The 25,776-nt window shown below is 46.0% G+C and overlaps 1 protein-coding gene across 1 annotated transcript; it reads right to left on the bottom strand.

Moving 5' to 3' along the window:
* Positions 1 to 7,339: 7,339 nt before the first annotated feature.
* LOC117054034 (zinc finger protein 850-like) lies at positions 7,340 to 25,264 on the bottom strand. The gene is made up of 4 exons (XM_033162473.1): positions 24,166 to 25,264; positions 21,714 to 21,720; positions 9,998 to 10,945; positions 7,340 to 7,370 (listed from the first exon to the last, which is right to left on the bottom strand). Exons 1-4 carry the CDS (start codon positions 25,193 to 25,195, stop codon positions 7,340 to 7,342), a joined length of 2,016 nt encoding a protein of 671 aa, XP_033018364.1. The 5' UTR covers positions 25,196 to 25,264.
* Positions 25,265 to 25,776: the final 512 nt, after the last annotated feature.

Here is a 25,776-nt window from a genome sequence, read left to right as displayed (position 1 = left end):
TCCGCGCTTCAGAACCCCGTTTTTGGGCCGTGGTGCGGCCAGGAAGCGGTGGACCCGTGTTTTTTGTGGTGCAGGCTGTGCCCCTGGCTATGATGTGTGATTTGCCGGTGAGTTTGATGTGGCGCAGTGCAAAAGGGTGCGGATTCGTGAGGATCCGCACTTCAGAACCATGTTTTTGCGCCATTGCAGCCTCACGGAATAGTGGAAACGTGATTTTTTTGGTCCTGCCTATAGATTAGTATTTGGTGTAGAGTATCATGGTGGTTTTATTTTGTTTCAATATAAAAATCATATGAATTCATGTGGATCCATGCCTCGGATCTATATTTTTGTGGTGCAGAACCCCGTTTTTGGGCCGTGGTGTCGCCAGGAAGCGTTGGATCCGTGTTTTTTGTGGTGCAAGCTGTGCCCCTGGCTATGATGTGTGATTTGCCGGTGAGTTTGATGTGGCGCAGTGCAAAAAGGGTGCGGATCCATGAGGATCCGTGCTTCAGAACCCCGTTTTTGGGCCGTGGTGTCGCCAGGAAGCGGTGGACCCGTGTTTTTTGTGGTGCAGGCTGTGCCCCTGGCTATGTTGTGTCATTTGCCGTTGAGTTTGATGTGGCCCAGTGCAAAAAGGGTGAGGATCCGTGAGGATCCGCGCTTCAGAACCATGTTTTTGCGCCATTGCGGCCTCACGGAATAGTGGAAACGTGATTTTTTTGGTCCTGCCTATAGATTAGTATTTGGTGTAGAGTATCATGGTGGTTTTATTTTGTTTCAATATAAAAATCATATGAATTCATGTGGATCCATGCCTCGGATCTATGTTTTTGTGGTGCAGAACCCCGTTTTTGGGCCGTGGTGTCGCCAGGAAGCGTTGGATCCGTGTTTTTTGTGGTGCAAGCTGTGCCCCTGGCTATGATGCGTGATTTGCCGGTGAGTTTGATGTGGCGCAGTGCAAAAAGGGTGCGGATCCGTGAGGATCCGTGCTTCAGAACCCCGTTTTTGGGCCGTGGTGTCGCCAGGAAGCGGTGGACCCGTGTTTTTTGTGGTGCAGGCTGTGCCCCTGGACATTATGTGTGATTTGACGGTTAGTTAGGGGTGGCCCAATGCAAAAAGGGTGCGGATCCGTGAGGATCCGTGCTTCAAAACCAAGTTTTTGCGCCATATTGTCGCGAGGAAGCCATGGATCCCAGATTTTTGTGGTGCAGGCTGTGCCCCTGGACATGATATGTGATTTGACGGTGAGTTTGGGGTGTCCCAATGCAGAAATCATGAGGATCCATGAGGATCCGTGTTTTTTAAACAAGTTTTTGCACCATTGTGGCCCCACAAAACAGTGGGTGCATGATTTTTTTGATGCTACATATAGACTGAGATGTGGTCTACAGTATCATGGTGGTTTTTTTTCATTTGAATGAAAAAATCATATGAATTCATGAGGATCCGTCTAGATCCGCCTTTTACCCTTTTCCAGTAGAGGGTTGGGCTCTGTCACTCCTGCGTTACGGAAAAAAATGGGGCTTTGGCTTTTGCACACACCCACCCCCGGCATCCAGGTAAGATTCATCCCTTGTGTCTCCGTCACAGGTAACACAATGAGGCCGGGAAGAAAGCAATGTATCTGTTGATCTGTTTGCACGCAGAGCCCCCACCCCCCATGCAAGGAGTGAAGCAGCCCAGAAGTAAAGCGAGTTGCAACTTGTACACCCTCAGAGAGAGAGCAGCCCATAAACATCCCCGGTTACGTCACAAAATGAGTTCTACATGGAAATCAGATCACACTCCGAGTTCTTTTTGGCAACATTACAAGTCTGTCAGTCGGGATGCGTGGCGATTCCCGCTCGCTGCCTTTTCCTGGCCAGCCTGAGAGATCATTGGAAAGGGTGGATTTCTTGACTCCAGAACCCATCATCGCAGTCCCGTTTCATTGAGGCATAGAGATCTGCTCCTGGGACAAGTCTGCTTGGGTCATGTGGATCATCAATGGATCATATGGATCATCAATGGATCATCCATGATGTCATACCCATCTCACGGAGGGGGCGGGTCTGAGGAAGAATCTCCTGCTACGTGACTGGGGGAGTCAGGAGGCTGACGGGGGTCCGACAGGGCTGCTGTCTTGCTCTCTGTACTATTTCAGCTCAGGTTTTACTGGCAGAAGTTATATTTCCTCAAGAAATGGGTGGATTCATTGAGGGGACGGGGCTCAGCGAAAGCATCCGTTGTAAAGAGGCAAATGTGTATACTTTGTTACCATCCAGTGAGTTGTGTTGCAAAGGCCATTTGCAGAAAGGCTCCTATTGTATCACCTGCGGCTACATGCCGGAGTTTTGGTGTTTTGTGGAAATGTGTGTGTTTAAATGCACTTATCCCCATGCATTAATGATGGCAAGACATTAAATCCCATGGGATGTGCAAACTCATTGCTTTTGGAAGCACCATTCTGTAGCCCTGTCTGATGCATGCTTACTTAGAAGTAAATCCTACGCCATTCAGAGGGACATGAAACCCCATCAGGTGCGTGTCTATTCCCTTCTTCCCGGTTGCTTCACCTGGCTGTTCACATTCAGAGGTACCACTGTACTAGTGAAGTTGCTACTCAAAATGTATTTTGGGTGAAGGGGGAAAGTTAAAAAAGTCAATGTTGCCCCTTGCTCAGGGTTCTTGCTGCATATGGGAACCTGTTGCAGAACAATAAAGATCGTGGTCTACAGACCGCTGGTTTGCTTTGGATTCTTCAGCAGCCGGCATTCCTCTCGATCTCCTGGCCCCTCTCCTCTCCTCCCTCTGAGTCTGAACTGCTCTCTGCCCCAGACTCTTCCTGCTCACCAAACCCTGTTTCCTCCTCAGCTTGCAACACCTCCCCTCCCGGTCTGCTCCCTTTTCTCCCTCTTTCTGCTCATCACCATCCCACCACCATCCCTGGGCTCTGAGCCTTCTTCCCTTGTGGGTTCCCCAGCTGGTGCCTCCCCCCCCCCTCCCCCTGCACCCAGCCAATCCATGACAACAGCAGCAGCAGCAGCAACAGTAAAATCAGTATGATAGTAAAATGCAATGTGTTAGAACACGCAGGGGGCAGGGATGAAGTTTTGAAGAAGAAGTGGTGTTTGGAGATCATGTGGTGGTTGGGGCAATAGAGTTTGGTGCAAAAACCACCTTGAATTCTTGAGTACAGCAACTCCAGGGCATGAGCTAAGTATCAGCGGGGTAGGGGCCACGTGTAGAGCAATTCCCACGCTGAGGTCAAAAACACACACAGGCAGCAGGATGTCTTCAGTAATAGTTTACTGAGCTTTCAAAGCATACAGTTCTCACTGGGTCCCCAGTGAGGCACAAAACTTAGCTCCTGAGAGCAAATCCAGTTTCAGCAGCAAAAAAAATACACCACCCAGGATATCTAAGTCAGGCACACAAACTGGCAGAAGGGAGCAAGGGAGGAAAGAGGCCGGAACAACACAGCGCAATGTGTTTTGTCAGGGAACGGTCTGAAGTTGAATATGGAAGAATCCATTTTCTCTTCCCCCCCCCCTTCTTCTTTTATTTCAAAACCAAGAAGCAACCAAGAAGTACAAGCATCAAATTCAAAATCCACATTCGTATTCTGACATAAGTCTATTACACAGATTACCAAAATTAAAATATACATAACTACTCTAAGCTTCCTTTTGCTATATGTAAATACAACACAGTTAGGAAATTTATATTATAAATACTAATATAGATTCCCACATGCTCCCCACTCCCCTTCACCCATGTGTGATCTCAGTATTTTACTTCTTCCATCTTGTTATAGTTTAATAACTATTCAATTAATTCTATTGTCTCCTGCACATTTTACCCATTATCTATTAATATTTCAATTCTGGAACAATATTTTTTCATGTATTCGTTCACACCATCCCACTCTTTGATTAATCTCTGATTCACGTGGCCTCTAATAATCACCATCAATTTTCCATTTCTACAAACTTGCAGAGTTTGTTTTGCCTATCTAATAATGATAGGATTTTCTCCCCCTTCCAATTCTTTGCGATCAGTATTCTGCCCACTGCAGTTGCGTAAAGGAATACATTTTTCTTTTCTCTGGGGGATGTCATTAGATATTAGGCCTAACAAAGAAGCCTCTGGCTTTTTGGTAAATGAAATCTTAAATAATTTTTTCAGGTCCTCATATACCTCATCCCACAACCGTTTTACTATTTTACATCCCCACCATGTATGGTAAAAAGTTCCCACTTCCCTCTTACATCTCCAGCATAGATTTCATTGCTTTTTATATATCTTAGCCAGTTCTTTCGGGGTGAGATACCAACGGTGAAAAATCTTCACCATGTTCTCTTGTATCGTGTAACAGGCTGTCAAGTTCATATCAACCTTCCACAACCTTTCCCAGCTTTCCAGTTGAATTGTACGGCCAAAGTCCTTCGCCCACTTTATCATTACTTCTTTGGTTGTTTCATCCTTCAGTTCCCACTCTAACAGCAGATTGTTCATCCTGGAGATGATCTTCTTTTTAGGTTGTATTAATTCACTTTGTAGTTTTGACACTTTTTGCTCCAAACCTTTTGTTTTTATCCCGATTAAATCTGTGTGCAACTTCATGATATTGTAACCAGCTATTACAATAACTGCTAATCTCCTCGTAGGGTTTTAATCTTCTATCACCATCTCCTTCCGTTAATAATTGTTGGAATGTGGGCCATACTGTTTCTGTGTTCCTTTTTTTCACTGCCATGACCTCCATGGGCGGAGCAAAGGGGGTGCGGTGGGGGTGGTCTGCCCTGGGTGCCACCCTTGGGTAGGGTGACACTCATCGCCCCTCCCCCATAACTCCCAAGCCTACGAGTGATGGCCATGATGGCAAAGCTCTCTCCATTTCCCCAGGCTCGCTATAGGCCTGGGAGGTGGGGCATCACCGTTGCCCCACCGCCTGGTAAAAAGCTTCACTCCATGGCGCAGTTTGCTCACTCACCTACCCACCGCTCGGTGCTTTGCTTCATTTCTTCCTGCTCGGGCTGCGGGGGGGCACTTCTCTTGGGCCGCTGACGCCCCTCCCTGGCCCGCCCCTCGCCTCCGCCTGCAGCCCGAGCAGGAAGGTACAAAGCAAAGCGCCGAGCATGTGAGCAAGCAAGCCACGGAGCAAGGCTTTTTACTGGCGGTGGGGCAACGGCGCCTCCCAAGCCGCCCAGTAAAAAGCCTTGCTCCGCGGCTCGCTCGCAGTTTGCCGGCGGTGCCACTCCAGCGCCGTTCAGACAGTGTTGGGATCCTCTACTCGCAGATGCAGCAGCATGTAGAAGATCCTCCATTCGTGACTGCATCCGTGAGCAGAGAATCCTTGTACTGTCTGTATGGCGCTGGAGCGGTGCTGCCGTCAACCCGCTATGTAGTGTGCATGTGTGTCATACGTAGCGACGCTGCGCATGGGTGCTACGTAGCAATGCGACGCCCCCAGGCGCACGTAATGTTTGTTCATCTGGGTGCCCAAGTGGCTTCCTACACCACTGCATGGGTGACACCCACCAAAAGTATCTTTGGTTCGAGGAGACATCTATATTTTGCCCATATTTTGTATAATGACTTCCTGACTATATGATTCAGGAAATCTTTATGAAGTCACTTTCTCGTACACTAAGTACACGTGCCATCCCTACCGGTTATTCCAACCTTTCAGATCTAAGATTTCTAAATTATTTAGAGTAATCCAATCTTTAATCCATTTAAAGCAAGCTGCTTCGTAATAAAGTCTCAGATCCGGGAGACAAAATCCTTTTCTTTGAATTTTATCTGTTAATAACTTAAATTTTATCCATGGCTTCTTCTTTTGCCGTATGAATCTGAATATGTCTCTTCTCCATATTGATAACTTTAACCTTTGCCAAATCTCTAATGGATTTTTAACTTCTTTCCAGGTCTTATTATAATTATTTTCAAACAAATTTATATTCTTCACTGTCAAATTTATCCCTAGATATTTTGCTTTTTGTACAATTTGTAATCCCGTTTCTTGCTGCAATTTTTTTGGCTCTGTTCGTCCATATTCTTGACCATCACCTTAGTTTTTTCTTTATTTATTCTAAATCCTGCCACCTTGCCAAATCCCTCCATCTTTCTCAGTAGCCCCACGAGCCGCCTTTTTGCTCTGCTGCTTAAAAGGGGGCTGCGGAAGTGGAGGCGGCCCTGCCGATGCAGTGTGCCTGTGCAACATTTCATGCAGGTGCATCCCGTCGTGACGTCACAATGTGCCGTCACGACGCCCCACCCCCAGGGCGTTTTCTTGCGCCGCCCCGAGAAGCGCAGAGCCTTACTCTGCCAGTGTTCACAGCAACTTGCTAATACTTCCTATTGCTTCTTCTACCATTGCAATCATATCAAGGACAAATGCTCTTATTTTATATTTGACTCTTCCTCGTGTTATACCTCTAATCTCCTCCTCTGACCTGATAACTTGATTTAGTACCTCCAATATTAAAATAAATAACAAGGGAGATAGGGGACACCCTTGTCTTGCCCCCTTTTCTATTTTAAAGTATTCAGTCATCTCCCCATTAATTCTTAAATTTGCCTTTTGGTCTTCATAAATTGCTCTTAATCCAGTTGATATCCTTGTTCCCACTTGCATCTTTTCAATTATCTTCTCCAAAAACCTCCAGGATACATTATCAAAGGCCTTCACAGCATCCGCAAAAACAAATGCAGCCTTCTTCACTGGGTTCCAGTCAATATATTCAATAGCATCAATCACAAGTCTCACATTATAGCTCATCTTCCTTTCTGATAAGAATCCTGTCTGATCTTGGCTAATAACTGTTGTGATATTATGACATGACGAGCTGCGAACGCTGCAGCAGCAAGGTCACAAGACTCATGAGTCATGTTTCCTCTCTGTGGGAAGTACACTGGGCATACCAGCTCCCACACATGTGAGGTCATTGTAATTTACTGTTGTATTCTTTACTATCAGTCCTGCGTCAGGAGATGCAGACGCTTTTACAGACAGCTCTGAATATCTGAGCTGGCTACGCAGAGACATTCTGCTCTTTATCTACAATAAAGTAGGTTTTAGCCTTACTGGCTTGTGCGTGTTGTTTTTCAAGCTGGGAAACAATCGCATATTATCCTGGTGCCCCTGGACTCCAGAAGCCAGAGGGCACAGAAGCTTCGTCCGCCTTGGGGGTCAATCTCTCAGCTTGCCCCCGCGGGAAGTTTTTCATAACAATAACTTCATTCAACACTGTTTTTAATCTATGGGCCAGTATGTCCACATATATCTTGTAATCATTATTAAGTAAATATATTGGTCTATAATTATTTATATCTTTGTTTTTATCTTGTTTAGGAATTACTGTTATAGGTGCTAATTGCCATGACTCCAGGATTCTTCCAACCTGGAGAGCCAGTGTGGTGTAGTGGTTAAGAGAGGTAGACTTGTAATCTGGTGAACCGGGTTCGTGTCTCCGCTCCTCCACATGCAGCTGTTGGGTGACCTTGGGCTAGTCACACTTCTCTGAACTCTCAGCCCCACTCACCTCACAGAGGAAGAGAGAGGAGAAAGTGAGGCGCTTTGAGACTCCTTCGGGTAGTGATAAAGTGGGGTATCAAATCCAAACTCTTATTCCTTCCTTCATTATTTTATTTATGAGTATACTTTCAGCGGAGTAGCCACTACTTCCTACATTTTTTTGTAATACAAGGCGGTAAGGCCATCTGGGCCCAGCAACTTCCCCAACTTCGCTTTGGAAATAGCCTCATGTACTACCATCATAGAAACCAGGGCATTTAGATATGCTACCCCCCCACCTGTAAGTCCTTCCCCTGCAGATAATTTCTCTCTTCTTCTGTTTCCTTGCCTATCTTATATAAATTTTTGAAGTGGTTGATAAAACACTTGTTTATTTCTTCTCGTTTGTCTATTGTTTTCTCACTGGCTTTGATTTTATCTATTAATCTCTTTTTCTGACTCTTCTTCAGTTGCCACACCAGCATTTTGCTGGGCTTATTCGCAAATTCAAAGGATCTCCGTTTCACCCATCTTGTGTTATTTTGGATTTCAATGCTTAACAATGATGAGAATTGTGTTTGTAATAACTTGATTTTTTGTGCTACCTTTTAATTTTTTTACTTCTTTCTCTAGTATTTATTCATTGCTCGCTATTTCTTCTCTTAACTGCTCTAACTTCCTCTCATAAGGTCTCTTTTTCTTTGCAACAAATGCTTTACTGGCACCCCAAATTATTCTTATATCAGTGTCTTGTGATTAAATGATTTCAAAGAATTCTTTCAACAGTTCCTGTGCTTTAATCACCAAATGTTCATCGTTTAATAAATTCTCATTTAATCGCCATCTTTTATTACAGTTTTGTTTATTTTCTAATTCTAATATCACTGGATTATGATCTGTCAATTGTCTTTGGGTGAATCTCTTTTATTTTACATTTTTGTTATTAAATTATTTGAGTTCCAGATAGCATAAATTCTACCTGACAATTGTTTGCCTTCTGAAAAGTGTGTGAGCTGTTTCTCCAGTGGATTTTTGTATCTTCATGCATCCCTTAGCTTTATGCTGTCGACCTTTTGAAAAAAATGTATGTGGTAGTCTCCCTTTTCTAGATTTCCCTTCCCTTTCTGTCCTGTCCATTTCTAATGAAGGGACTCCATTAAGGTCCCCCACCTTAATGGGGGAATCCATTCTCAGACAGATTAGCATTCCTGAGAAGAGGAGCTGGAGGGTGGAAATTAATCCCGTTCATTTCCAGTGGTCTCAGAAGCCAAGAGAGACACAGTCACAGAGCAGATTAGACAGGAATTACCGAGGTACGAGAAAATGACAGGAGAAACAGACTCCGCTGGCCCTGAAGTAGGAAGACGGATTTCTTCTGAGTTCATTGCTGTGAAGAAGAGTGGACTCTGAGAGGAACACGTCCTGCACTCCATACATATTAATGGATTCTCCCCTTTGAAGGTCCCTTGATGTTTCTTAAACATTACATTAGAGCTAAAGCACTTTCTGCAATCTTTCTTTTTGAAGTGCTTCTCCTCTTTGAGATATTGATGGTATGTAGGGTGTGAACTCTTATAGATGTTCCTGGCCATGAGTCTGTAGATGTAGGAATTCCACTAGGGCTGAGCCTCAATCTAATTATCAGACATGTACATGGTTTGTCTCTTGTGTGAGTTTGTTGATGTAAATCAAGGGTTCCACTCTGACTGAAGTTCCTTCCACATGCCAGACATTTAAGTGGTTCCTTGCCTGTGCGCCTGCTGATGTTTTCTAAGATTTACATTTTGAGTGAAGCTTTTTCCGCACTCCATGCATTTAAATGGTTTCTGCCCTGTGTGAGACTGTTGGTGCCTATTGAGTTGTCCACGCTGACAGAAGCTCTTTCCGCACTCCATACATTTATATGGTTTCTCTCCTGTGTGAATCCGCTGGTGTATTTTAAGGGCTGCATTGAAGCTGAAGCTCTTTCCGCACTCTGTACACTTAAATAGTTTCTCTCCTGTGTGATTCTGTTGGTGCCTATTGAGTTGTCCACTCTGACTGAAGCTCTTTCCGCACTCCATACATTTATATGGTTTCTCTCCTGAGTGAGTCCGCTGGTGTATTCTAAGGGCTGCATCAAAACTGAATCTCTTTCCGCACTCTGTACATTTATATGGTTTCACTCCTGTGTGAGTCCGTTGGTGTATTCTGAGGGTTGCATTGAAACTGAAGCTCTTTCCACACTCCATACATTCATATGGTTTCACTCCTGTGTGAATCCTCTGGTGTAATTTAAAGTCTCCATTCCGACTGAAGCTCTTTCCGCATTCCATGCACTTAAATGGTTTCTCCCCTGTGTGAGTCCGTTGGTGCATTCTAAGGGTTGCATTGAAAATAAAGTTCTTTCCGCACTCTGTACATTTATATAGTTTCTCCCCTGTGTGAGTCCGCTGGTGTAATTTAAGGTCTCCATTCTGACTGAAGCTCTTTCCGCATTCCATGCACTTAAATGGTTTCTCTCCTGTGTGAGTCCATTGATGTCTTCTAAGGGTTGCATTGACACTGAAGCTCTTTCCGCATTCCTTACATTTATATGGTTTCACTCCTGTGTGTTTCCACTGGTGTAACTTAAGTCCTCCATTCTGACTGAAGCTCTTTCCGCAATCCATGCACTTAAATGGTTTCTCGCCTGTGTGAGTCTGGTGATGTTTATTGAGTTGTCCACTCTGACTGAAGCTCTTTCCGCACTCCATACATTTATATGGTTTCTCTCCTGTGTGAGTCCGTTGGTGTAATCTAAGGGATGCACTTAAACTGAAGCTCTTTCCGCACTCCTTGCATTTATATGGTTTCTCCCCTGTGTGAGTCAGTTGATGTATTTTAAGGGTTCCACTCTGCCTGAAGCCCTTTCCACACTCCATGCATTTAAATGGTTTCACCCCTGTGTGAGTCAGTTGATGTATTCTAAGGCCTCCACTTTCACTAAAGCTCTTTCCACACTCCATGCATTCAAATGGTTTCTCCCCTGTATGAATCCGATGATGTACATTGAGGTGTCCACTCTGACTGAAGCTCTTTCCACACTCCATACATTTATATGGTTTTTCACCTGTATGAGTTCGCTGGTGTAATTTAAGGTCTCCATTCTGACTGAAGCTCTTCCCACACTCCTTGCATTCATATGGTTTCTCCCCTGTGTGAGTCTGGTGATGTTTATGGAGGTGTCCACTCTTACTGAAGCTCTTTCCACACTTCATACATTTATATGGTTTTTCACCCGTGTGAGTCCGTTGATGCGAACTTAAGTGTCCACTCCGACTGAAGCTTTTCCCACACTCCATGCATTTAAAAGGTTTTTCACCCGTGTGAGTCCGTTGATGTCTACTTAAGTGTCCACTCTGACGGAAGCTCTTTCCACACTCCATGCATTTATATGGTTTTTCCCCTGTGTGAGTCCGCTGGTGTATATTGAGGAGTCCACTCTGACTGAAGTTCTTCCCACACTCCCTGCATTGGAATCTTTTCTTGCCCATTTCTGTCCACTGGTGTGTTCTAAGTTTTCCACTGTCAGTGAAACTTTTCCCGCTCTCCGTACCTTTAAATGGTTCCTCCCCTGTTGGTGGTCGTTGATGTGAACTATGTGTGCTCATTCATTGAAGCATATTCCGCATTTCACACATTTTAATTTCTATTCCTAATTAAACAAAAGTGCCCCATCCCCTGGAATTCTGACTGTCTTCTCCATCACCTTCTCCAGGGTGGACGGAAAGGAAATCCTGTTTGGGTTTCAAGGAAGAGAACAAAGGGAACGAGTACACATCAAGCGCCATTAACACCTTCTCTTATTTCAACATATCATACATTCCCCTGCCTCCTACCATGTTCCCAATTTTTAGGAAATGAAAAATCAATGTTGTCAAATGATAGTAATTCATGAGCAGCTTTCATAATCCTCAATCATCGTTAATAAAGTAGCATGATCTTGGAATACAGCCTTTTCAAATCAAGTGGTTCCTCACATTAACGGGAGCTGCTCTCTGTCCATGAACAGGCCCTCTATTTCTCTGGTTCATGGTTTCTTTGGACATTTCCCATCCTCTGCATCATAATACTCCATCCACCTAAGTTTCCACATCTAGTTCTTCATGAATCACCTGCACAGTGCCATTGGCCTCAGGAGGTCCATGTGGACCAATTTGGGAGGCCCAGGTCTACGTCTTTTCCAGGCACTGTGGTCTGGGTCAGTCAGAGAACTAATGACTTGGTGCTTGGGGTCAGCTGAATGGGTGCTCAAGGAATCTCCTGTTCTTGGAGATGGACCTCTGTTTACATCACTCACATTGCATGGAGAGAGCAAGAGGAGCAGAAGGAAAGCAGCTAGCACATGGGAATCCCAGATGGAAACACCCACCACAATGGTTCTTTATAATAATGATATGCTGCCTGATCTCATGTCCATCTTCTTACACAGGACTATCCTAATCTGGCAAATGGATAACTGTACTTGAAGGAAACTTCAACCTTGAATATGTAGTAATGATTCATTGATGGCCTGAAGTTGTATTATCTCTGGAGACATGAATTTATTTCTGATCCATCTTAAATATCATAATTATAGGATATATTGGGGGTGTTAGAGTAGTGGTAGTACCTTCTTCTTTATAATAATGATGGGCTGCCTGATCTCATGCCTGTCTTCTGACTCAGGACTATCCTAATGTGACACTGAGAAGCAGGATATTAAAGGCAAATAGATAACTGTACTTAATGGAAACTTCATCCTTGAATATGTAGTACTGATTCATTGATGGCCTGAAGTTGTGTTATTACTGAAGACATGAATATATTCCTGTTCTTTCTGAAATATCATAATTATGTGATGTCATGGGGTGTTAGGGGAGCGTTAGTACCTTTGGTGGGGGACATGTCATGCACCTTATGGGGTAATCTATCCACCCTTGGTCTCCACCCTGTACTCAGCTCTCACCTGTGGCTTCCAGAAGCTGTCAGCATGCAACAGGGGCCACAATCCCAGGAACGGCTTCTACCGGCTGGAAAACCAGGTGAGGATAGCTGATGGGTCTCAAATCCTTGGTGGGTTGGGGAATTCTGCTGCAGGTGAAGACAGGCCCTGGTGGAAGGAGAGGATGAGAACAACAGTGAATCCCACAGTCAAGAAGGCAGATTCTGCCCATGCTGCAGAGGAGAGTGAAGGGCAGATGGGGCTCGTCAACCGGGGAAGGGAGTCCATCAAGGAGGAATACTCTGATGCTAAACCTTCACTGCCTCATGAGTTATGTTCAGGAGAAGAAAAGACAATGGAGGAAATCCTACACATATCCAGAGTGGAGTCTCTAAGATGGTTGGATGGTGCCCTGCACACCTCCTTCCAGCAACCCCAGCAGCCAAGCTGGTGCCAAACGTACTTCTCTGCTTTCCTTGGGACCATAGCAGCTAGGCTGATGACGGGGTCTTGTTTTCAAGGCAGCCAAGGCCCCCCAACACACTGCCCAGGTTTCCATTGCTGCTAACACAGCAGTATCAGGCAGAGAGATGAGCTCAGAGCTGTCCATGGAGGCACATGTTAATTCTGTGACAGCTGTCTGGCAGCTTCCTCTGGTACGCCGGCTGAGAACTTACCAGCCTGCAGACTGTCTCTGCAGAGTTGTGCATGCTCTGGGTATCTCCTGCTTGGTCTACTGCCATCTGCTCTACATGGGGCTACCTTTGAAGGTGACTCTGAAACTGCAACTAATCCAGAATGGAGCAGCTAGACTAGTGACTGGGAGCAGCCACTGAGACCACATAACACTATTCCTAAAGGATCTTCCCTGGCTCCCAGGGCATGTCCAAGCACAATTCAAACTGTTGGTGCTGACCTTTAAAGTGTCTGTGGGATGTGAAACACAAGAGCAGTCAAGTACAACATCCCTAGAGTGGACATAAAAGGGGGTGTCTGGACCAGCCATTCGGAACTTCCTGTTTCTCCTAGGCTGGGACAAACTTCCTCTGCATGTGACTAGAGGTGGGCGTGACCTCACCTGCCCAGGTAACAAAAGAGCAGGACTTGTCTGCCATCTCTCTCTCTCTCTGACCACATTCATCAAAGAAGCAACATCTGCTTAGCCTAAGATGCTTTGTCCAGCCACGAGAGAACAAAGGAGCGATCTCCTTATGGGATAGTTTCCAGGTGTATATTACCTTCGTAACTTAAGTCTGCCTTCTGGGATCCATTTGTGAACAGAATGAGTGAGTAAACTCTTTTTATACTTTCATAGAAGACTGTGTCATGTCTATCTTTTCATGAGGGAAATTAACAAGGAAACTTATTTTAGAAACTTTAGCGAGCTGAGCAAACGCATCCGCTGTGCAAATTTATAAATGGTAATATTACTCTGTTAAATTGTACAGCTTGTTAACACAAGTTGGAAAGAATATAATCAAACAATATATCCTCTCCTGCATCCTTGAACATTCCCACAGTCTCGTGGTTGCATTTTTCAGGCTTAGAAAAGTACAGATATAATGTATAGCGATAATTCCTAACCTATTGATTCAAGAAGGTTCTGGAAGTTTTACTCTGTATGATTCAAAGCTGGTGTTTTCTCTAGATCATAGGTAGGCAGACTAAGGCCCAGGGGTATAAATATGATGATGATGATGATGATGATGATGATGATGATCTTGTGGAAATTTTTTTCTTTTTTATTATTTATTTACTGTTATTTTATATTACAAGGTAAGTTTTGTACATTTATGCAATTCTTCATTATATATCACTTTACACAATTTTCCATATATATTATATACATATACTTAGTCATGTACATATACATTGTATATTCTTCACTTCCCAGTTTATTTTCCTTATATATCACCCTCCCCCTTAACCCTATGACTTCCCTCTACCCGACTGTGAATTCCCTATTGATTTTATATAAGCTTCATATTGAGATTATTTTTCTATGTCATAATTTTATATTTACCTATTGTATTTTGACATATTTACTGCTATATCAGCTCATGAAATGTTATGGGTGGATAAAATCACAGGGTTGCCGTAAACTGTAATTCCACCCACAAACTCTCATTCACATATAGTCTGTAAATTTGGGGAGGTCACACACCTCGCCTGTGCTAATACTGGCAGTCTTTGGCCTGCATAGGCTCACCCTGTGTGTAGAGCCTCCAGCCACAGGCACTGTCTATCATGAAAATGGGTCCTTTGGCTGAGAAGATTCATGCAGTCGCTGTTATCGAATGCTGATTGATTGTATCTCAGCTTGTCCGTCACTCGGACGTTGCCTACAAAGTATAAGAGGAACAGAAATGCTTTTGAGGTGCAACTTCTATATCAACCCTGAGAGCATCCCATGGACTCTGCACCCCTGTTTCTGATGACAGGTGTACATTATCCTCATCCTCAATGAACCAGGCAGTGGAAAAGAACACTTAAAGATGGAAACCTGAGAGAAAGGGAACGGTTTCTGGCTTCTTCCTGGGTGGGAATGCGGAAACAAAGAGCTGCTTCTGAGAGTAGGCCTCTCCCCTCTCCTCTTCCTCCCCTCTCCTCTCCAGTAGGACCAATGGTTGGACTTGGCAGAATTGCTGAGTCTGGATAGGGGAGGGGCTCGAAAAGCTTGCAGGAAGGAAGAGGTGGTGTGGGGGTTGAACCCATCACTATCCAGGGTGTCTCTCCGGTCACCTTGAAAGCACAGCTGTCAAGTTTTGGATTTGAAAATAAGGGATCAGCAGTCTCACCTATCCTGGGGACAGTCACATGTCAGTGGTGGGAGGAGCCAGAAGCAGAAGTGGGCGGAGCAGCAATGTAAACTCCAAGCGGGCTCGGGCTCAGAGCGGAGCAAAGAGGAGGGCAGCCATGTGCTCCGTGCGATGGAGCCCCATCGTCTTCTTGTCTGATCCCATCAAAACAGGACAGGAAGCAGCAGCTGCTCAAAGGCAGCCAGGCTCCGCCCGCCAGCTAACCCTATTGGCCGGCTGAGGGGCTCGGTGGCAGCGGATAGGGGCTGATGCAGGGGGAGGAATACACCCCCCTGTAAGCGCGGGAAGCGGCTCCCACTTGCTTTGAGGGCTGAGGCTTTTCTCTCCAAGTAGGCGAGGTCTTCCCACCCAGTCCCTGGCCAGCAGGGGAGGAGCTGCTTCCATTAAAAACGGGAAATTTAAGGGAAATAAAAAATAAGGGAGAGCAGCGGGAAACTGCTTGAAATAAGGGAGAATCCCGGGGGAAACGGGATACTTGACAGCACTGCTTGAAAGGGTGGGCGATTCCTGGGTGGGAGAGAGAGGCCAAGGCTGTCCCACCGGAGAATCTCGGCAGCCACCATGATGCAGACGTCCCCTGCCATGGACTGGTCTTCCTATCTCCCCCCACCCCTGCTGTCGAGATCCACAGCATACTGTGTGAGATAGTAAGTCTGCAGTTTGAGTTTGCTAGTAAAGTGAGACTGAGCTGATGCAATCAGTCTGCAATACTTTCTGTAGGAGTGCTGGGTCTGAATGACTCAGCATTAATGTTCTGTCAGTTGATTGGCTGTCACCAATATATAAAAGGGAAACCTATCCAGCAGTGGGTGTTTTAGTTGACAATGTGGTCAGAGAGATAGAGGGAGAGGTTTAGAGAGAAGTCTTCCTGCATTCCTTAAGGTGCAGCCAGGTACTCTGCTTATTATTATAAACTGCTCCTGTATCATAGCCTGTAGATATTTGTATGTAGCTCACAATAAATATACTGCACTGAAGAACCTGGGACCCTGAGCATTTCTGCTAAAACACTGAGGGAGTGCCGCTGCCACTTCTGCAGCCCCCTTTTAAGCCTAAGAGCCCCCTTTTAAGCTCTGCGGCTCAAAAGGAGGCTGTGGAAGCGGCGGTCCGATGACAGAGTGCGCTGCCGCTCCCAGGGTGACGGAGGGAGTGGCAGCGCGTGGGAATGGTGGGAGGGGCCGCCGCTTGTCATCCCCACGCGCCGCCGTTTGCTCCGTTGCCCCGGGAGCAGCAGCACCGCACACACCGTGCGCTGCTGCTCCCAGGGGGACAGAGCGAGTGGCGGCGCATGAGGATGACAAGCGGCAGCCCCTCCCGCCACTCCCCATGCGTGGCCGGTCACCCCGGGAGCAGCAGCGCTGAGCGGACGGGGTGCTCCCTCAGCCATGCGCTGTTGCTCCTGGGGTGACGGAGGCAGCGGCAGCGCTTGGGACAGCGCAACAGCGCACAGCCGAGGGAGCACCCCGTCCGTGCAGCGCTGCTGCTCCCAGGGTGACTGGCATTTCATAGGGAGTGGCGGGAGGGGCTGCCGCTTGTCACCCCTGTCACCTGGGGCATACCGCCCCCACAGCCCCCCCTAGCGACGCCCCTGCGCTGAGGAGAAATTTGCGACACATGCTGCCCCATGATGCTCCCCTCCCTCCTCCTCTCCCGCTTCCTTGACCCCCTCCCTTTCTCCCGGAGTCTTCCTGCACCCAGAGGCTCCCTTGGTGCAGCTCTCCCCACGCCCTGCACCCCCATCTCCCCAGCCGGAGGGGCCACCCCAAGACAAGGAGGGGAGGGACAAGGGGGTCTCTCTACCTCGTGCCCATTAATCCTTTCGTGACCCACCTCTATCTGCACGTTCCAGGGATGCCTGCGCAGGGGACACGGGGGCGATGGGGTCTTCATGGGGACCCCCTAGGTGGGCGCCCCATGTCCGCCCCTGCCAAGGCGCCCAAGGGGGCAAGAAAAGACCCCTTCGCAGCACAGTGCAGGGATCCAGGCTTACGAAAGGGGGCGGGGGTCTCTGGGTCGTTTTCTCCCCTCTCCTCCCCCCCCCCGCCCCTTTACCTCTTTCTCCTCGCTCTCGATTCTCCTTTCCTTTCCTGCAACATCCAGCGGGGGGGTCCCCTCCCCTGACGTCCCTCCTCCCCTTTCCGAAAGCGTGCGCCCCTAGAGCTAAGGCGCAGAGCAGCAATCCGGCGTAGGAGTTTCAATTCCGGGAGAAGCGGGCAGTTGGGGGGGGCTCTCCCCACTCATTCCGGGTTGCGAGTAGGAGGAAGAGGAAGAGGAGGAGAAGGGATAGGTGCAACGTATGGGGCGGGATTATTTTGGGGTTGTGGGGGCGGGCTGTGAGAATGATGTGGCGGTAGGAAGGATTGAGTGGGGGGGAGGAGAAAAAGGTTTTTTCCCCTCCCCTCTTCCTTTAGTGGATCAGGGGAGCGGGGAAGGGGCTGATCCCGGCAAACCAGCTGCAAAGTGGGGTCGCCCCCTACAATGTTTACATTGCAAAATCCTTCCCTCCACACCCCGCGCCATGAGATTAGATCCGTCCGTGTTTTACGTATTGGTGCACGCACATTGAGTAGCGAGTTAGGCTCTGTGACTCCAGTATTATGGGGGGGAAATGGGGCTTTGGCTTTTGCAAACCCCCCCCCCCCCCGACATCCAGGTAAAATTTATCCCTTGTGTCTCTGTCAGAGGTAACACAATGAGGCCAGGGAGAAAGCAATGCAGCTGTTGATCTGTTTGCGCGCAGATCCCACACCCACACCCCCATGCAAGGAGTGAAGCAGCCCAGGACTAAAGCGCGTTGCAATTTGTACACCCTCCGATAGTAGCCCCACCTTACAGAGAACTTCCCCGGTTACGTCACAAAATGAGTTGTACATGGAAATCAGATCACACTCCGAGTTCATGTTTTGGCAACATTACAAGTCTATCAGTCGGGATGCGTGACGATTCCCGCTCACTGCCTTTTCCTGGCCAGCCCGAGAGATCATGGGAAAGGGTGGATTTCTTGACTCCTTGATTTGAATCATTCCGGCATAGATATATGCTCTTTGGATCTGCTCTGCTTGGATCATGTGGATCATCATTGGATCATCCATGATGTCATACCCGTTTCAGGGAGTGGGGGGCGGGTCTGAGGAAGAATCTCCTGGTATGTAACTGGGGGAGTCAGGAGGCTGACTGGGGTCAGACAGGGCTGCTGTTTTGCTCTCTGTACTATTTCAGCTCAGGTTTTACTGGCAGAAGTTATACTGTATTTCATCAAGAAATGGGTGGATTCATTGAGGAAACGGGGCTAAGCGGAGTTTTGGTCTTTTTGCGGAAATGTGTCTGTGTCAATCCCCGTGAATTTATAATGGCAAGACATTAAATCCCATGAGATCCAAAAGCACCAAAACCATAAGCCCACATACGAGTCCAAAAGCACAGAACGAAGCAGCCCTTTATCCCTGCCTAGCTAGCTATCAAAAGCTAGGTGTCTATCAACAAGGAAGGAAGGATGGAAGGAAGGAAGGAAGGCAGAGAAGAGAAAGCGCTTCCTCTTGCAGGGCAGAGAAAATATGTGGAACTCTCTCCCATAAGAGGCAGGGAGACATTGGATTCTTATCTCATTATACATGACAACGCTATTTTTAGCCATCTCACCCCTTGCTTTTTCTTGTAAGACCATTTGCAGCCTTTAGCAGCCGTCAACAGGTTTTCCACACCTATCAGCCTGGAAGGAGTTAATTAGCTAACCTGTATATATTTTACCTGAATGTATTGTTAGTCCAGAAGTATAAAAGAACTTGTTAAGCTTTTCTGTATGAAACATCTCTGTAAAAGCTGTGAACTTTGATCTGCAAGCTTTGCCTTACTAAGTGTCTGGAGATAACACAGAGAGTAACTGTCCTTGTACAGAGAGGAACTGTTGCCTAGGTCAAGAGATAGGATGGCCTTGCTGGAGTGCGCATGAACCAACTCAGGGCTAAATGTCCTTTTGCCTTATATGTCCTTTTGCCTTATATGTACAACAGGAAATGTTCCTTATATGGACAAGAGGAAGAGCCAGGGAACTGTCTATAAGAACTGTCTGAGAATTGACTAGTTTTGTATTTGCTTGGCTATCTAAACACCGAAGTACCTCTGCGTGCAGGAAATAAATCTTTCTCTCTCTGAAGCCAGCAGCCTCAGGTGTCTTTCTGCTCCCATGTTTTCTCACCGGGCGCAACCATGGGAACCCGTAGGGGCAAATAAGGCTCCAAGCCAATCACTCATTCCCACCACCCTCCTTAGTAATACCCCTCGCCACACCCTCACTATATATAAGGGTCTGGTGACTTGTGTTTCAGTGTATCTGAAGAAGTGTGCATGCACATGAAAGCTCATACCAAGAACAAACTTAGTTGGACTCTAAGGTGCTACTGGAAGGAATTTTTTTGTTTTGTTTTCAAAGCTTCATTCATAATTTCGGTTAAGGGGTTCACAAGTTGTTCACTCAGTTGTTGTTGTTTTATAATATTTGGCTGTTGTCCCAATGTACTTCTGGAAGTTGTCTTTAGGGCATCAGAAGTCCCGTCCCCCCCAAGAACAGCACATGGGGAGCAGAGAGGAGATCCTTCCATCTGGCACAGACAGAAGGATTGTAAGAACACAATGTAGAGTTCCACCCATTTACACTATGATTAATGTCCATCACTAAATCACACAAGAAAATAATTCCATTAAGACATTAAAAGAAGCACCCACAATTAAAACATGCAGCAGACAATCCCATTGAAACCAAACACCATTTAATGAGCAGAAAGAAACAGAGCAATGTGTAGCAGATAATCTTTATGCTGTCTAAAGACGACCTTAAATGGAGGGCTATCAAATGTTCTGACCATGGACATGACCAAGTCAGCATAGACATTGCTGAGAATGGAATGGGAACATGCTGGGAATCATAGAATCATGGAATAGAATCATAGAATCCTAGAGTTGGAAGAGACCACAAGGGCCATCCAGTCCAACCCCCTGCCAAGCAGGAAACACCATCAAAGCATTCCTGACAGATGGCTGTCAAGCCTCCGCTTAAAGACCTCCAAAGAAGGAGACTCCACCACACTCCTTGGCAGCAAATTCCACTGTCCAACAGCTCTTACTGTCAGGAAGTTCTTCCTAATGTTTAGGTGGAATCTTCTTTATTGTGGTTTGAATCCATTGCTCCGTGTCCGCTTCTCTGGAGCAGCAGAAAACAACCTTTCTCCCTCCTCTACATGACATCCTTTTATATAGGATATATAGAGAAACCCTATCAATGCTTCAATTGTGGAAAGGGCTTCACCCAGAAGCAAAGTCTTACTTCCCACCAAAGAATTCAGTGGTCAGAAACCCCATCAGTGCTTGGAATGTGGGAAGAGCTTCTGTCTGTTACGGAAATTACTGGGGGGGGGGCATCTTTAAATTTAACTGTTACAAATAATAGACCTTCGGACACAACTGAACGACTGAACAACAAAACTAAGTGTAAAGTATAGACCACTATTGACAAAATGTTTTCCCCAAAGTGCTAGAACGCCACAAGAAATTAAGTAACAAAATGCAACATGTGTTATTTTTATGTGATATTCTATGTCCAGCTATGTGCACTGCTATACTTGTGAATGGCCTTAAGAGGCATGACATGCAAGTCCCTTTCAGGATTACATATACCCACACATCTGGGAGGGGGATACCAGGTTATTATTTAGTGCATATCTATATAACATACGAGACCAAAGGGGGGGATATGTCTATGCCTGAACGGTAGTTAAGTATGGAGAAAATATTTGCGGTTCCCACGGAACCTAAGCAAATTTATCTCCAAAGGGGGAACATGTTGCGGAAATTACGGGGGGGGCACATCTTTAAAGTTGTTAAATGTTACAAATATTGTGCATAAATGTATCCTTTCGACTTGACAGCTCAGGGAAGTTACCTAGATTTAAAAATCATATAAAATCAACTCCTTTGCCAGTTTCCTCTATTCCAATGCTATTTTGCCCTTGAAAAAGGGACTCCAGGAAGTGCCCAGAGGTGACAATTGCTGAGCTGATTGTTGGCCAAGGAAAGCCTAATTCCATCACCAGACTTGCCCGGGGGTCCAAACATGCAAAGGAATATTGTACTTTGGATGGTGGGACTTCAGAGGTGTTTGCCTATGCTAATCTTATACCTGGGTCTTGCCCTGAAATGGCTGTTTATGCTAATCTTGAACCAAGGACTTTTCTGGACATGTTTGCCAAGGTTAAACTGGTGTAATCCCTGTCTACCCCTCCCCTTTTGTGACATGTCAGTGATGTAAAGAAGATGTATCAATGATGCTGTGCAAACTGTATCCTGGGATGTGGTGGGAAGTTTTAAAAGTCAATGTCGCCCAATCCTCTTTGAACCTGTTGCGCAATAAACTTTGATGTACGCTATTTTGCTCCGGTTGGTGGCTGGACTCCTTCCTTTATTCCGCAGGGACCCACGGGCTCTGCCCAATGAGCTGGATGACTGAGCAGCCTCACAACTAGATTTTTCCATAACAGCAGGATATATTCTGTCTTCTAGGATTATGATAATATTTTATTCTCTTGTTGATTGTGCTGTTTTAAATGTGCATTTTATATTTTCCCTCCGTTAGCAATACAGTGGAACCTTGTGTTACGGACAGGCTCCATTCCGGAGGCCCATCCATAACACAGAATTGACGCAAGCTGAAGCGCTGCGTCTGCACACACGTGTGGTGCGATTCAGCACTCCTGTGCATGCACGAGCGGCGAAACACAGAGGTAACCCGTTACAGTACTTCTGGGTTACCGCAGGACACAACACGAAAACACGTAACCTGAAGCGGACACAACATGAGGTATGCCTGTATTTTCTTCTGAAAGAACTTGAACAGCGACACCCCCCCCAAAGAAAAAATCTCGGTAAGGTATTGAAAAGTCCTTTCCCATTCCCAATATTGACTGCCTGTAATAAAATTGTTGGACTCTTATCTCCTCCTGGCTCCTGAGTATTATTGGCCAGACCTAGGAGTTTTTAAAGCCATTGGTGTCATACAACATTTGGTGCCGTGACTCAGATAAATCGAGGCTTTCTTTGAACCCACCCAGCTGTGGGTGCCTCAACCAAGGGAGCAGCGCCCTCCCCCCCAGTTCCCTATGTGTCTCAGGAAAAGGGGGGCTGCTCTGTGTCTTTTGCTAGCCGTTAAATTGCACGCTTTTGGGGGGGAGTTTTCTTTCTGTGTGTTTTGTATTGGCACTTGTGTATCCAGCTCAGCCAGGGGAGCTAGGGCTGGAGGGCCAGGTGTGTGTGTGTGTGTGTGTGTGTGTGTGTGTGTGTAAACCACCCCCCCAAGCAACAACAGCGCCCAGCTCTGTGTATGTCTACGTATTGTCTCAAGCTCAGCCAAGAGGGCTGTAAGGAAAGAGGGGGGAGTTTTCTCACTTTGTGTTTTGCTTGAAGGCTCGTGTCTGGCTGAGGGCCGGGGGCTGCAGAAATCAGGCTCTCTGTTCCTTTGCCACAACTGCGAGTTTTCTGCCCAGGACTGGTGGGCTGTGCAGCCGGGGGGGGGGGGGGCTTTTCTTTACAAGTCATTTCTTTCTATAGGCTTTCTCACTGTGGGCCTTAGTGGCAGGAGGCTACCACCTTTTGTTTTGTCTGCAACATGTCGGAAGCGCAGGGAGTCCCTCTTGTGTAACAACTCAAGCAGCAGGACGTAATGGGAGGGTCACACTCACAGGAGGAATGACCAGTGTTATAAGAGTACAAAGGGGTCCTTCTCCGGGAGGGAGCCCAGGCCTCTGGTACAGCGCAATTTGAAGCCCTTACCGGCTAGTAAAATGACAGAGACCAGACCAGAATTCTAGCGAAAAGCAAGGTGGCTAGTTAAGCCTGATCTTTATTAAAAGCTGTTGCAACAGGGTACTCCCCCCACACACAAAGGATGGGGGGGGAGACCCAGAACAAAGGTGTGCCTGCCCTTATATAGACAATTTAAATTGCCCACCCTGGAGTATTGGAACAGATATCAATATATCACCCAGGGCTAATCCTCACTCAACACCAGCAATCCAGATTCTCCCTCTCTATCTAAGGTGTACTTTACACATTAGATTATACTCACATTGTCTGACACTGCCTTCAATATTTCATTACTGTTCAGTTTTACAAATAAACACCAGAACTTCAAATACACATCTAGATTTTCAGACTGATTTCCTGCTGAGTTGATTGCTGTGAAGAAAAGAGGAACACATTCTGCACTCCATACATCTAAATGGGTTCTTCCCTCAGAATCCCTAGATGTTCCTGAAACACTCCATTATAACTAAAGCACTTTCTGCAATCTTTCCATTTAAACTGCTTCTCCTCTTTGAGTTGTTGATTTTTTGTAGGGTTTCAACTCTAAAAGTTCTTCCTGTTCAGGAGTCTGTTGATGTAGAACTTCCAGTAGGACTGAACTTCCACATACTTTACTGACATTCATAGGGTTTGGGTTACAGGTGGGTAGCCGTGTTGGTCTGCCATAGTCAAAACAAAATCAAAAATTCTTTCCAGTAGCACCTTAGAGACCAACTGAGTTTGTTCTTGGTATGAGCTTTCGTGTGTATCTGAAGAAGTGTGCATGCACACGAAAGCTCATACCAAGAACAAACTCAGTTGGTCTCTAAGGTGCTACTGGAAAGAATTTTTGATTTTGTTTTTATTCATAGGGTTTGTCATTTGTGAGAGTTTGTTGACATAAATCAAGGATTCCACTCTGACTGAAGCTCCTTCCACACATGATACATTTAAATGGTTTCTCCTATGTGTGTCTGCAGATGTTTTCTAAGATTTCCACACTGACTAAAGCACTTTCAACACTCCATACATTTAAATTGTTTCTCCCATGTGAGTCCGTTGGTGTATTCTAAGGTTTCCAATCTGACTGAAGCTCTTTCCACACTCCATGCATTCAAATGGTTTCTCCCCTGTATGAATCCGATGGTGTATATTGAGGTGTCCACTCATACTGAAGCTCTTCCCACACTCCATACATTTATATGGTTTCTCCCCTGTGTGAGTCCGTTGATGTATATTGAGGTGTCCACTCTTACTGAAGCTCTTCCCACACTCCATACATTTATATGGTTTCTCCCCTGTGTGAGTCTGGTGATGCATAATGAGGTGTCCACTCTGACTGAAGCTCTTCCCACACTCCATACATTTATATGGTTTCTCCCCAGTGTGAGTCTGGTGATGTTTATTGAGTTGTCCACTCTGACGGAAGCTCTTTCCGCACTCCATACATTTATATGGTTTCTCCCCTGTGTGAGTCTGCTGATGTCTTCTAAGGTCTCCACTCCGACTGAAGTTCTTTCCACACTCCCTGCATTCAAATGGTTTCTCCCCTGTGTGAGTCCGTTGATGTATTCTAAGGTTTCCAATCTGAATGAAGCTCTTTCCGCACTCCATGCACTTAAATAGTTTCTCCCCAGTGTGAGTCTGTTGATGTTTATTGAGTTGGCCACTCACACTGAAGCTCTTTCCACACTCCATACCTTTAAATGGTTTTTCACCTGTGTGAGTCTGTTGATGTGAACTTAAGTTTCCACTCTGACGGAAGCTTTTCCCACACTCCATACATTTATATGGTTTTTCACCTGTGTGAGTCCGCTGATGTATTCTAAGGTTTCCACTCCGACTGAAGTTCTTCCCACACTCCATACATTTATATGGTTTTTCACCTGTGTGAGTCCGCTGATGTCTTCTAAGGTGTCCACTCCGACAGAAGTTCTTCCCACACTCCATACATTTATATGGTTTTTCACCTGTGTGAGTCCGCTGATGTCTTCTAAGGTCTCCACTCTGACTGAAGTTCTTCCCACACTCCCTGCATTGGAATCCTTCCTTGCCCATTTGGGTCCGCTGATGTGTTCTAAGTTTTCCTCTATCAGTGAAACTTTTTCTGCTCTCCATACCTTTAAATGGTTTTTCACCTGTGTGAGTCCGTTGATGTAAACTTAAGTTTCCACTCTGACTGAAGCTTTTCCCACACTCCATACATTTATATGGTTTTTCACCTGTGTGAGTTCGCTGATGTATTCTAAGGTTTCCACTCCGACTGAAGTTCTTCCCACACTCCATACATTTATATGGCTTTTCACCTGTGTGAGTCCGCTGATGTCTTCTAAGGTCTCCACACTGACTGAAGTTCTTCCCACACTCCCTGCATTGGAATCCTTCCTTGCCCATTTGAGTTCGCTGATGTGTTCTACGTTTTCCTCTATCAGTGAATCTTTTCCCGCTCTCCATACCTTTAAATGGTTTTTCACCTGTGTGAGTCCGTTGATGTAAACTTAAGTTTCCACTCTGACTGAAGCTTTTCCCACACTCCATACATTTATATGGTTTTTCACCTGTGTGAGTTCGCTGATGTATTCTAAGGTTTCCACTCCGACTGAAGTTCTTCCCACACTCCATACATTTATATGGTTTTTCACCTGTGTGAGTCCGCTGATGTCTTCTAAGGTCTCCACTCTGACTGAAGTTCTTCCCAC

The sequence above is a fragment of the Lacerta agilis genome, chromosome 10 (assembly GCF_009819535.1).
Source record: "Lacerta agilis isolate rLacAgi1 chromosome 10, rLacAgi1.pri, whole genome shotgun sequence".
Lineage (NCBI taxonomy): Eukaryota > Metazoa > Chordata > Lepidosauria > Squamata > Lacertidae > Lacerta > Lacerta agilis.
This window is presented reverse-complemented; position numbering and strand designations above follow the sequence as displayed.

Excerpts from the sequence above, each read along its gene's own strand:
- LOC117054034 (XM_033162473.1), bottom strand. The coding sequence starts at position 25,195 with ATGGAGAGCAGAAAAAGTTTCACTGATAGAGGAAAACTTAGAACACAT. Across the intron at positions 7,371-9,997 it reads ACCCTTAGAAGACATCAATG|GTTGGAAGAATCCTGGAGTC; the intron begins GACTCACACAGG and ends CTGGCTCTCCAG.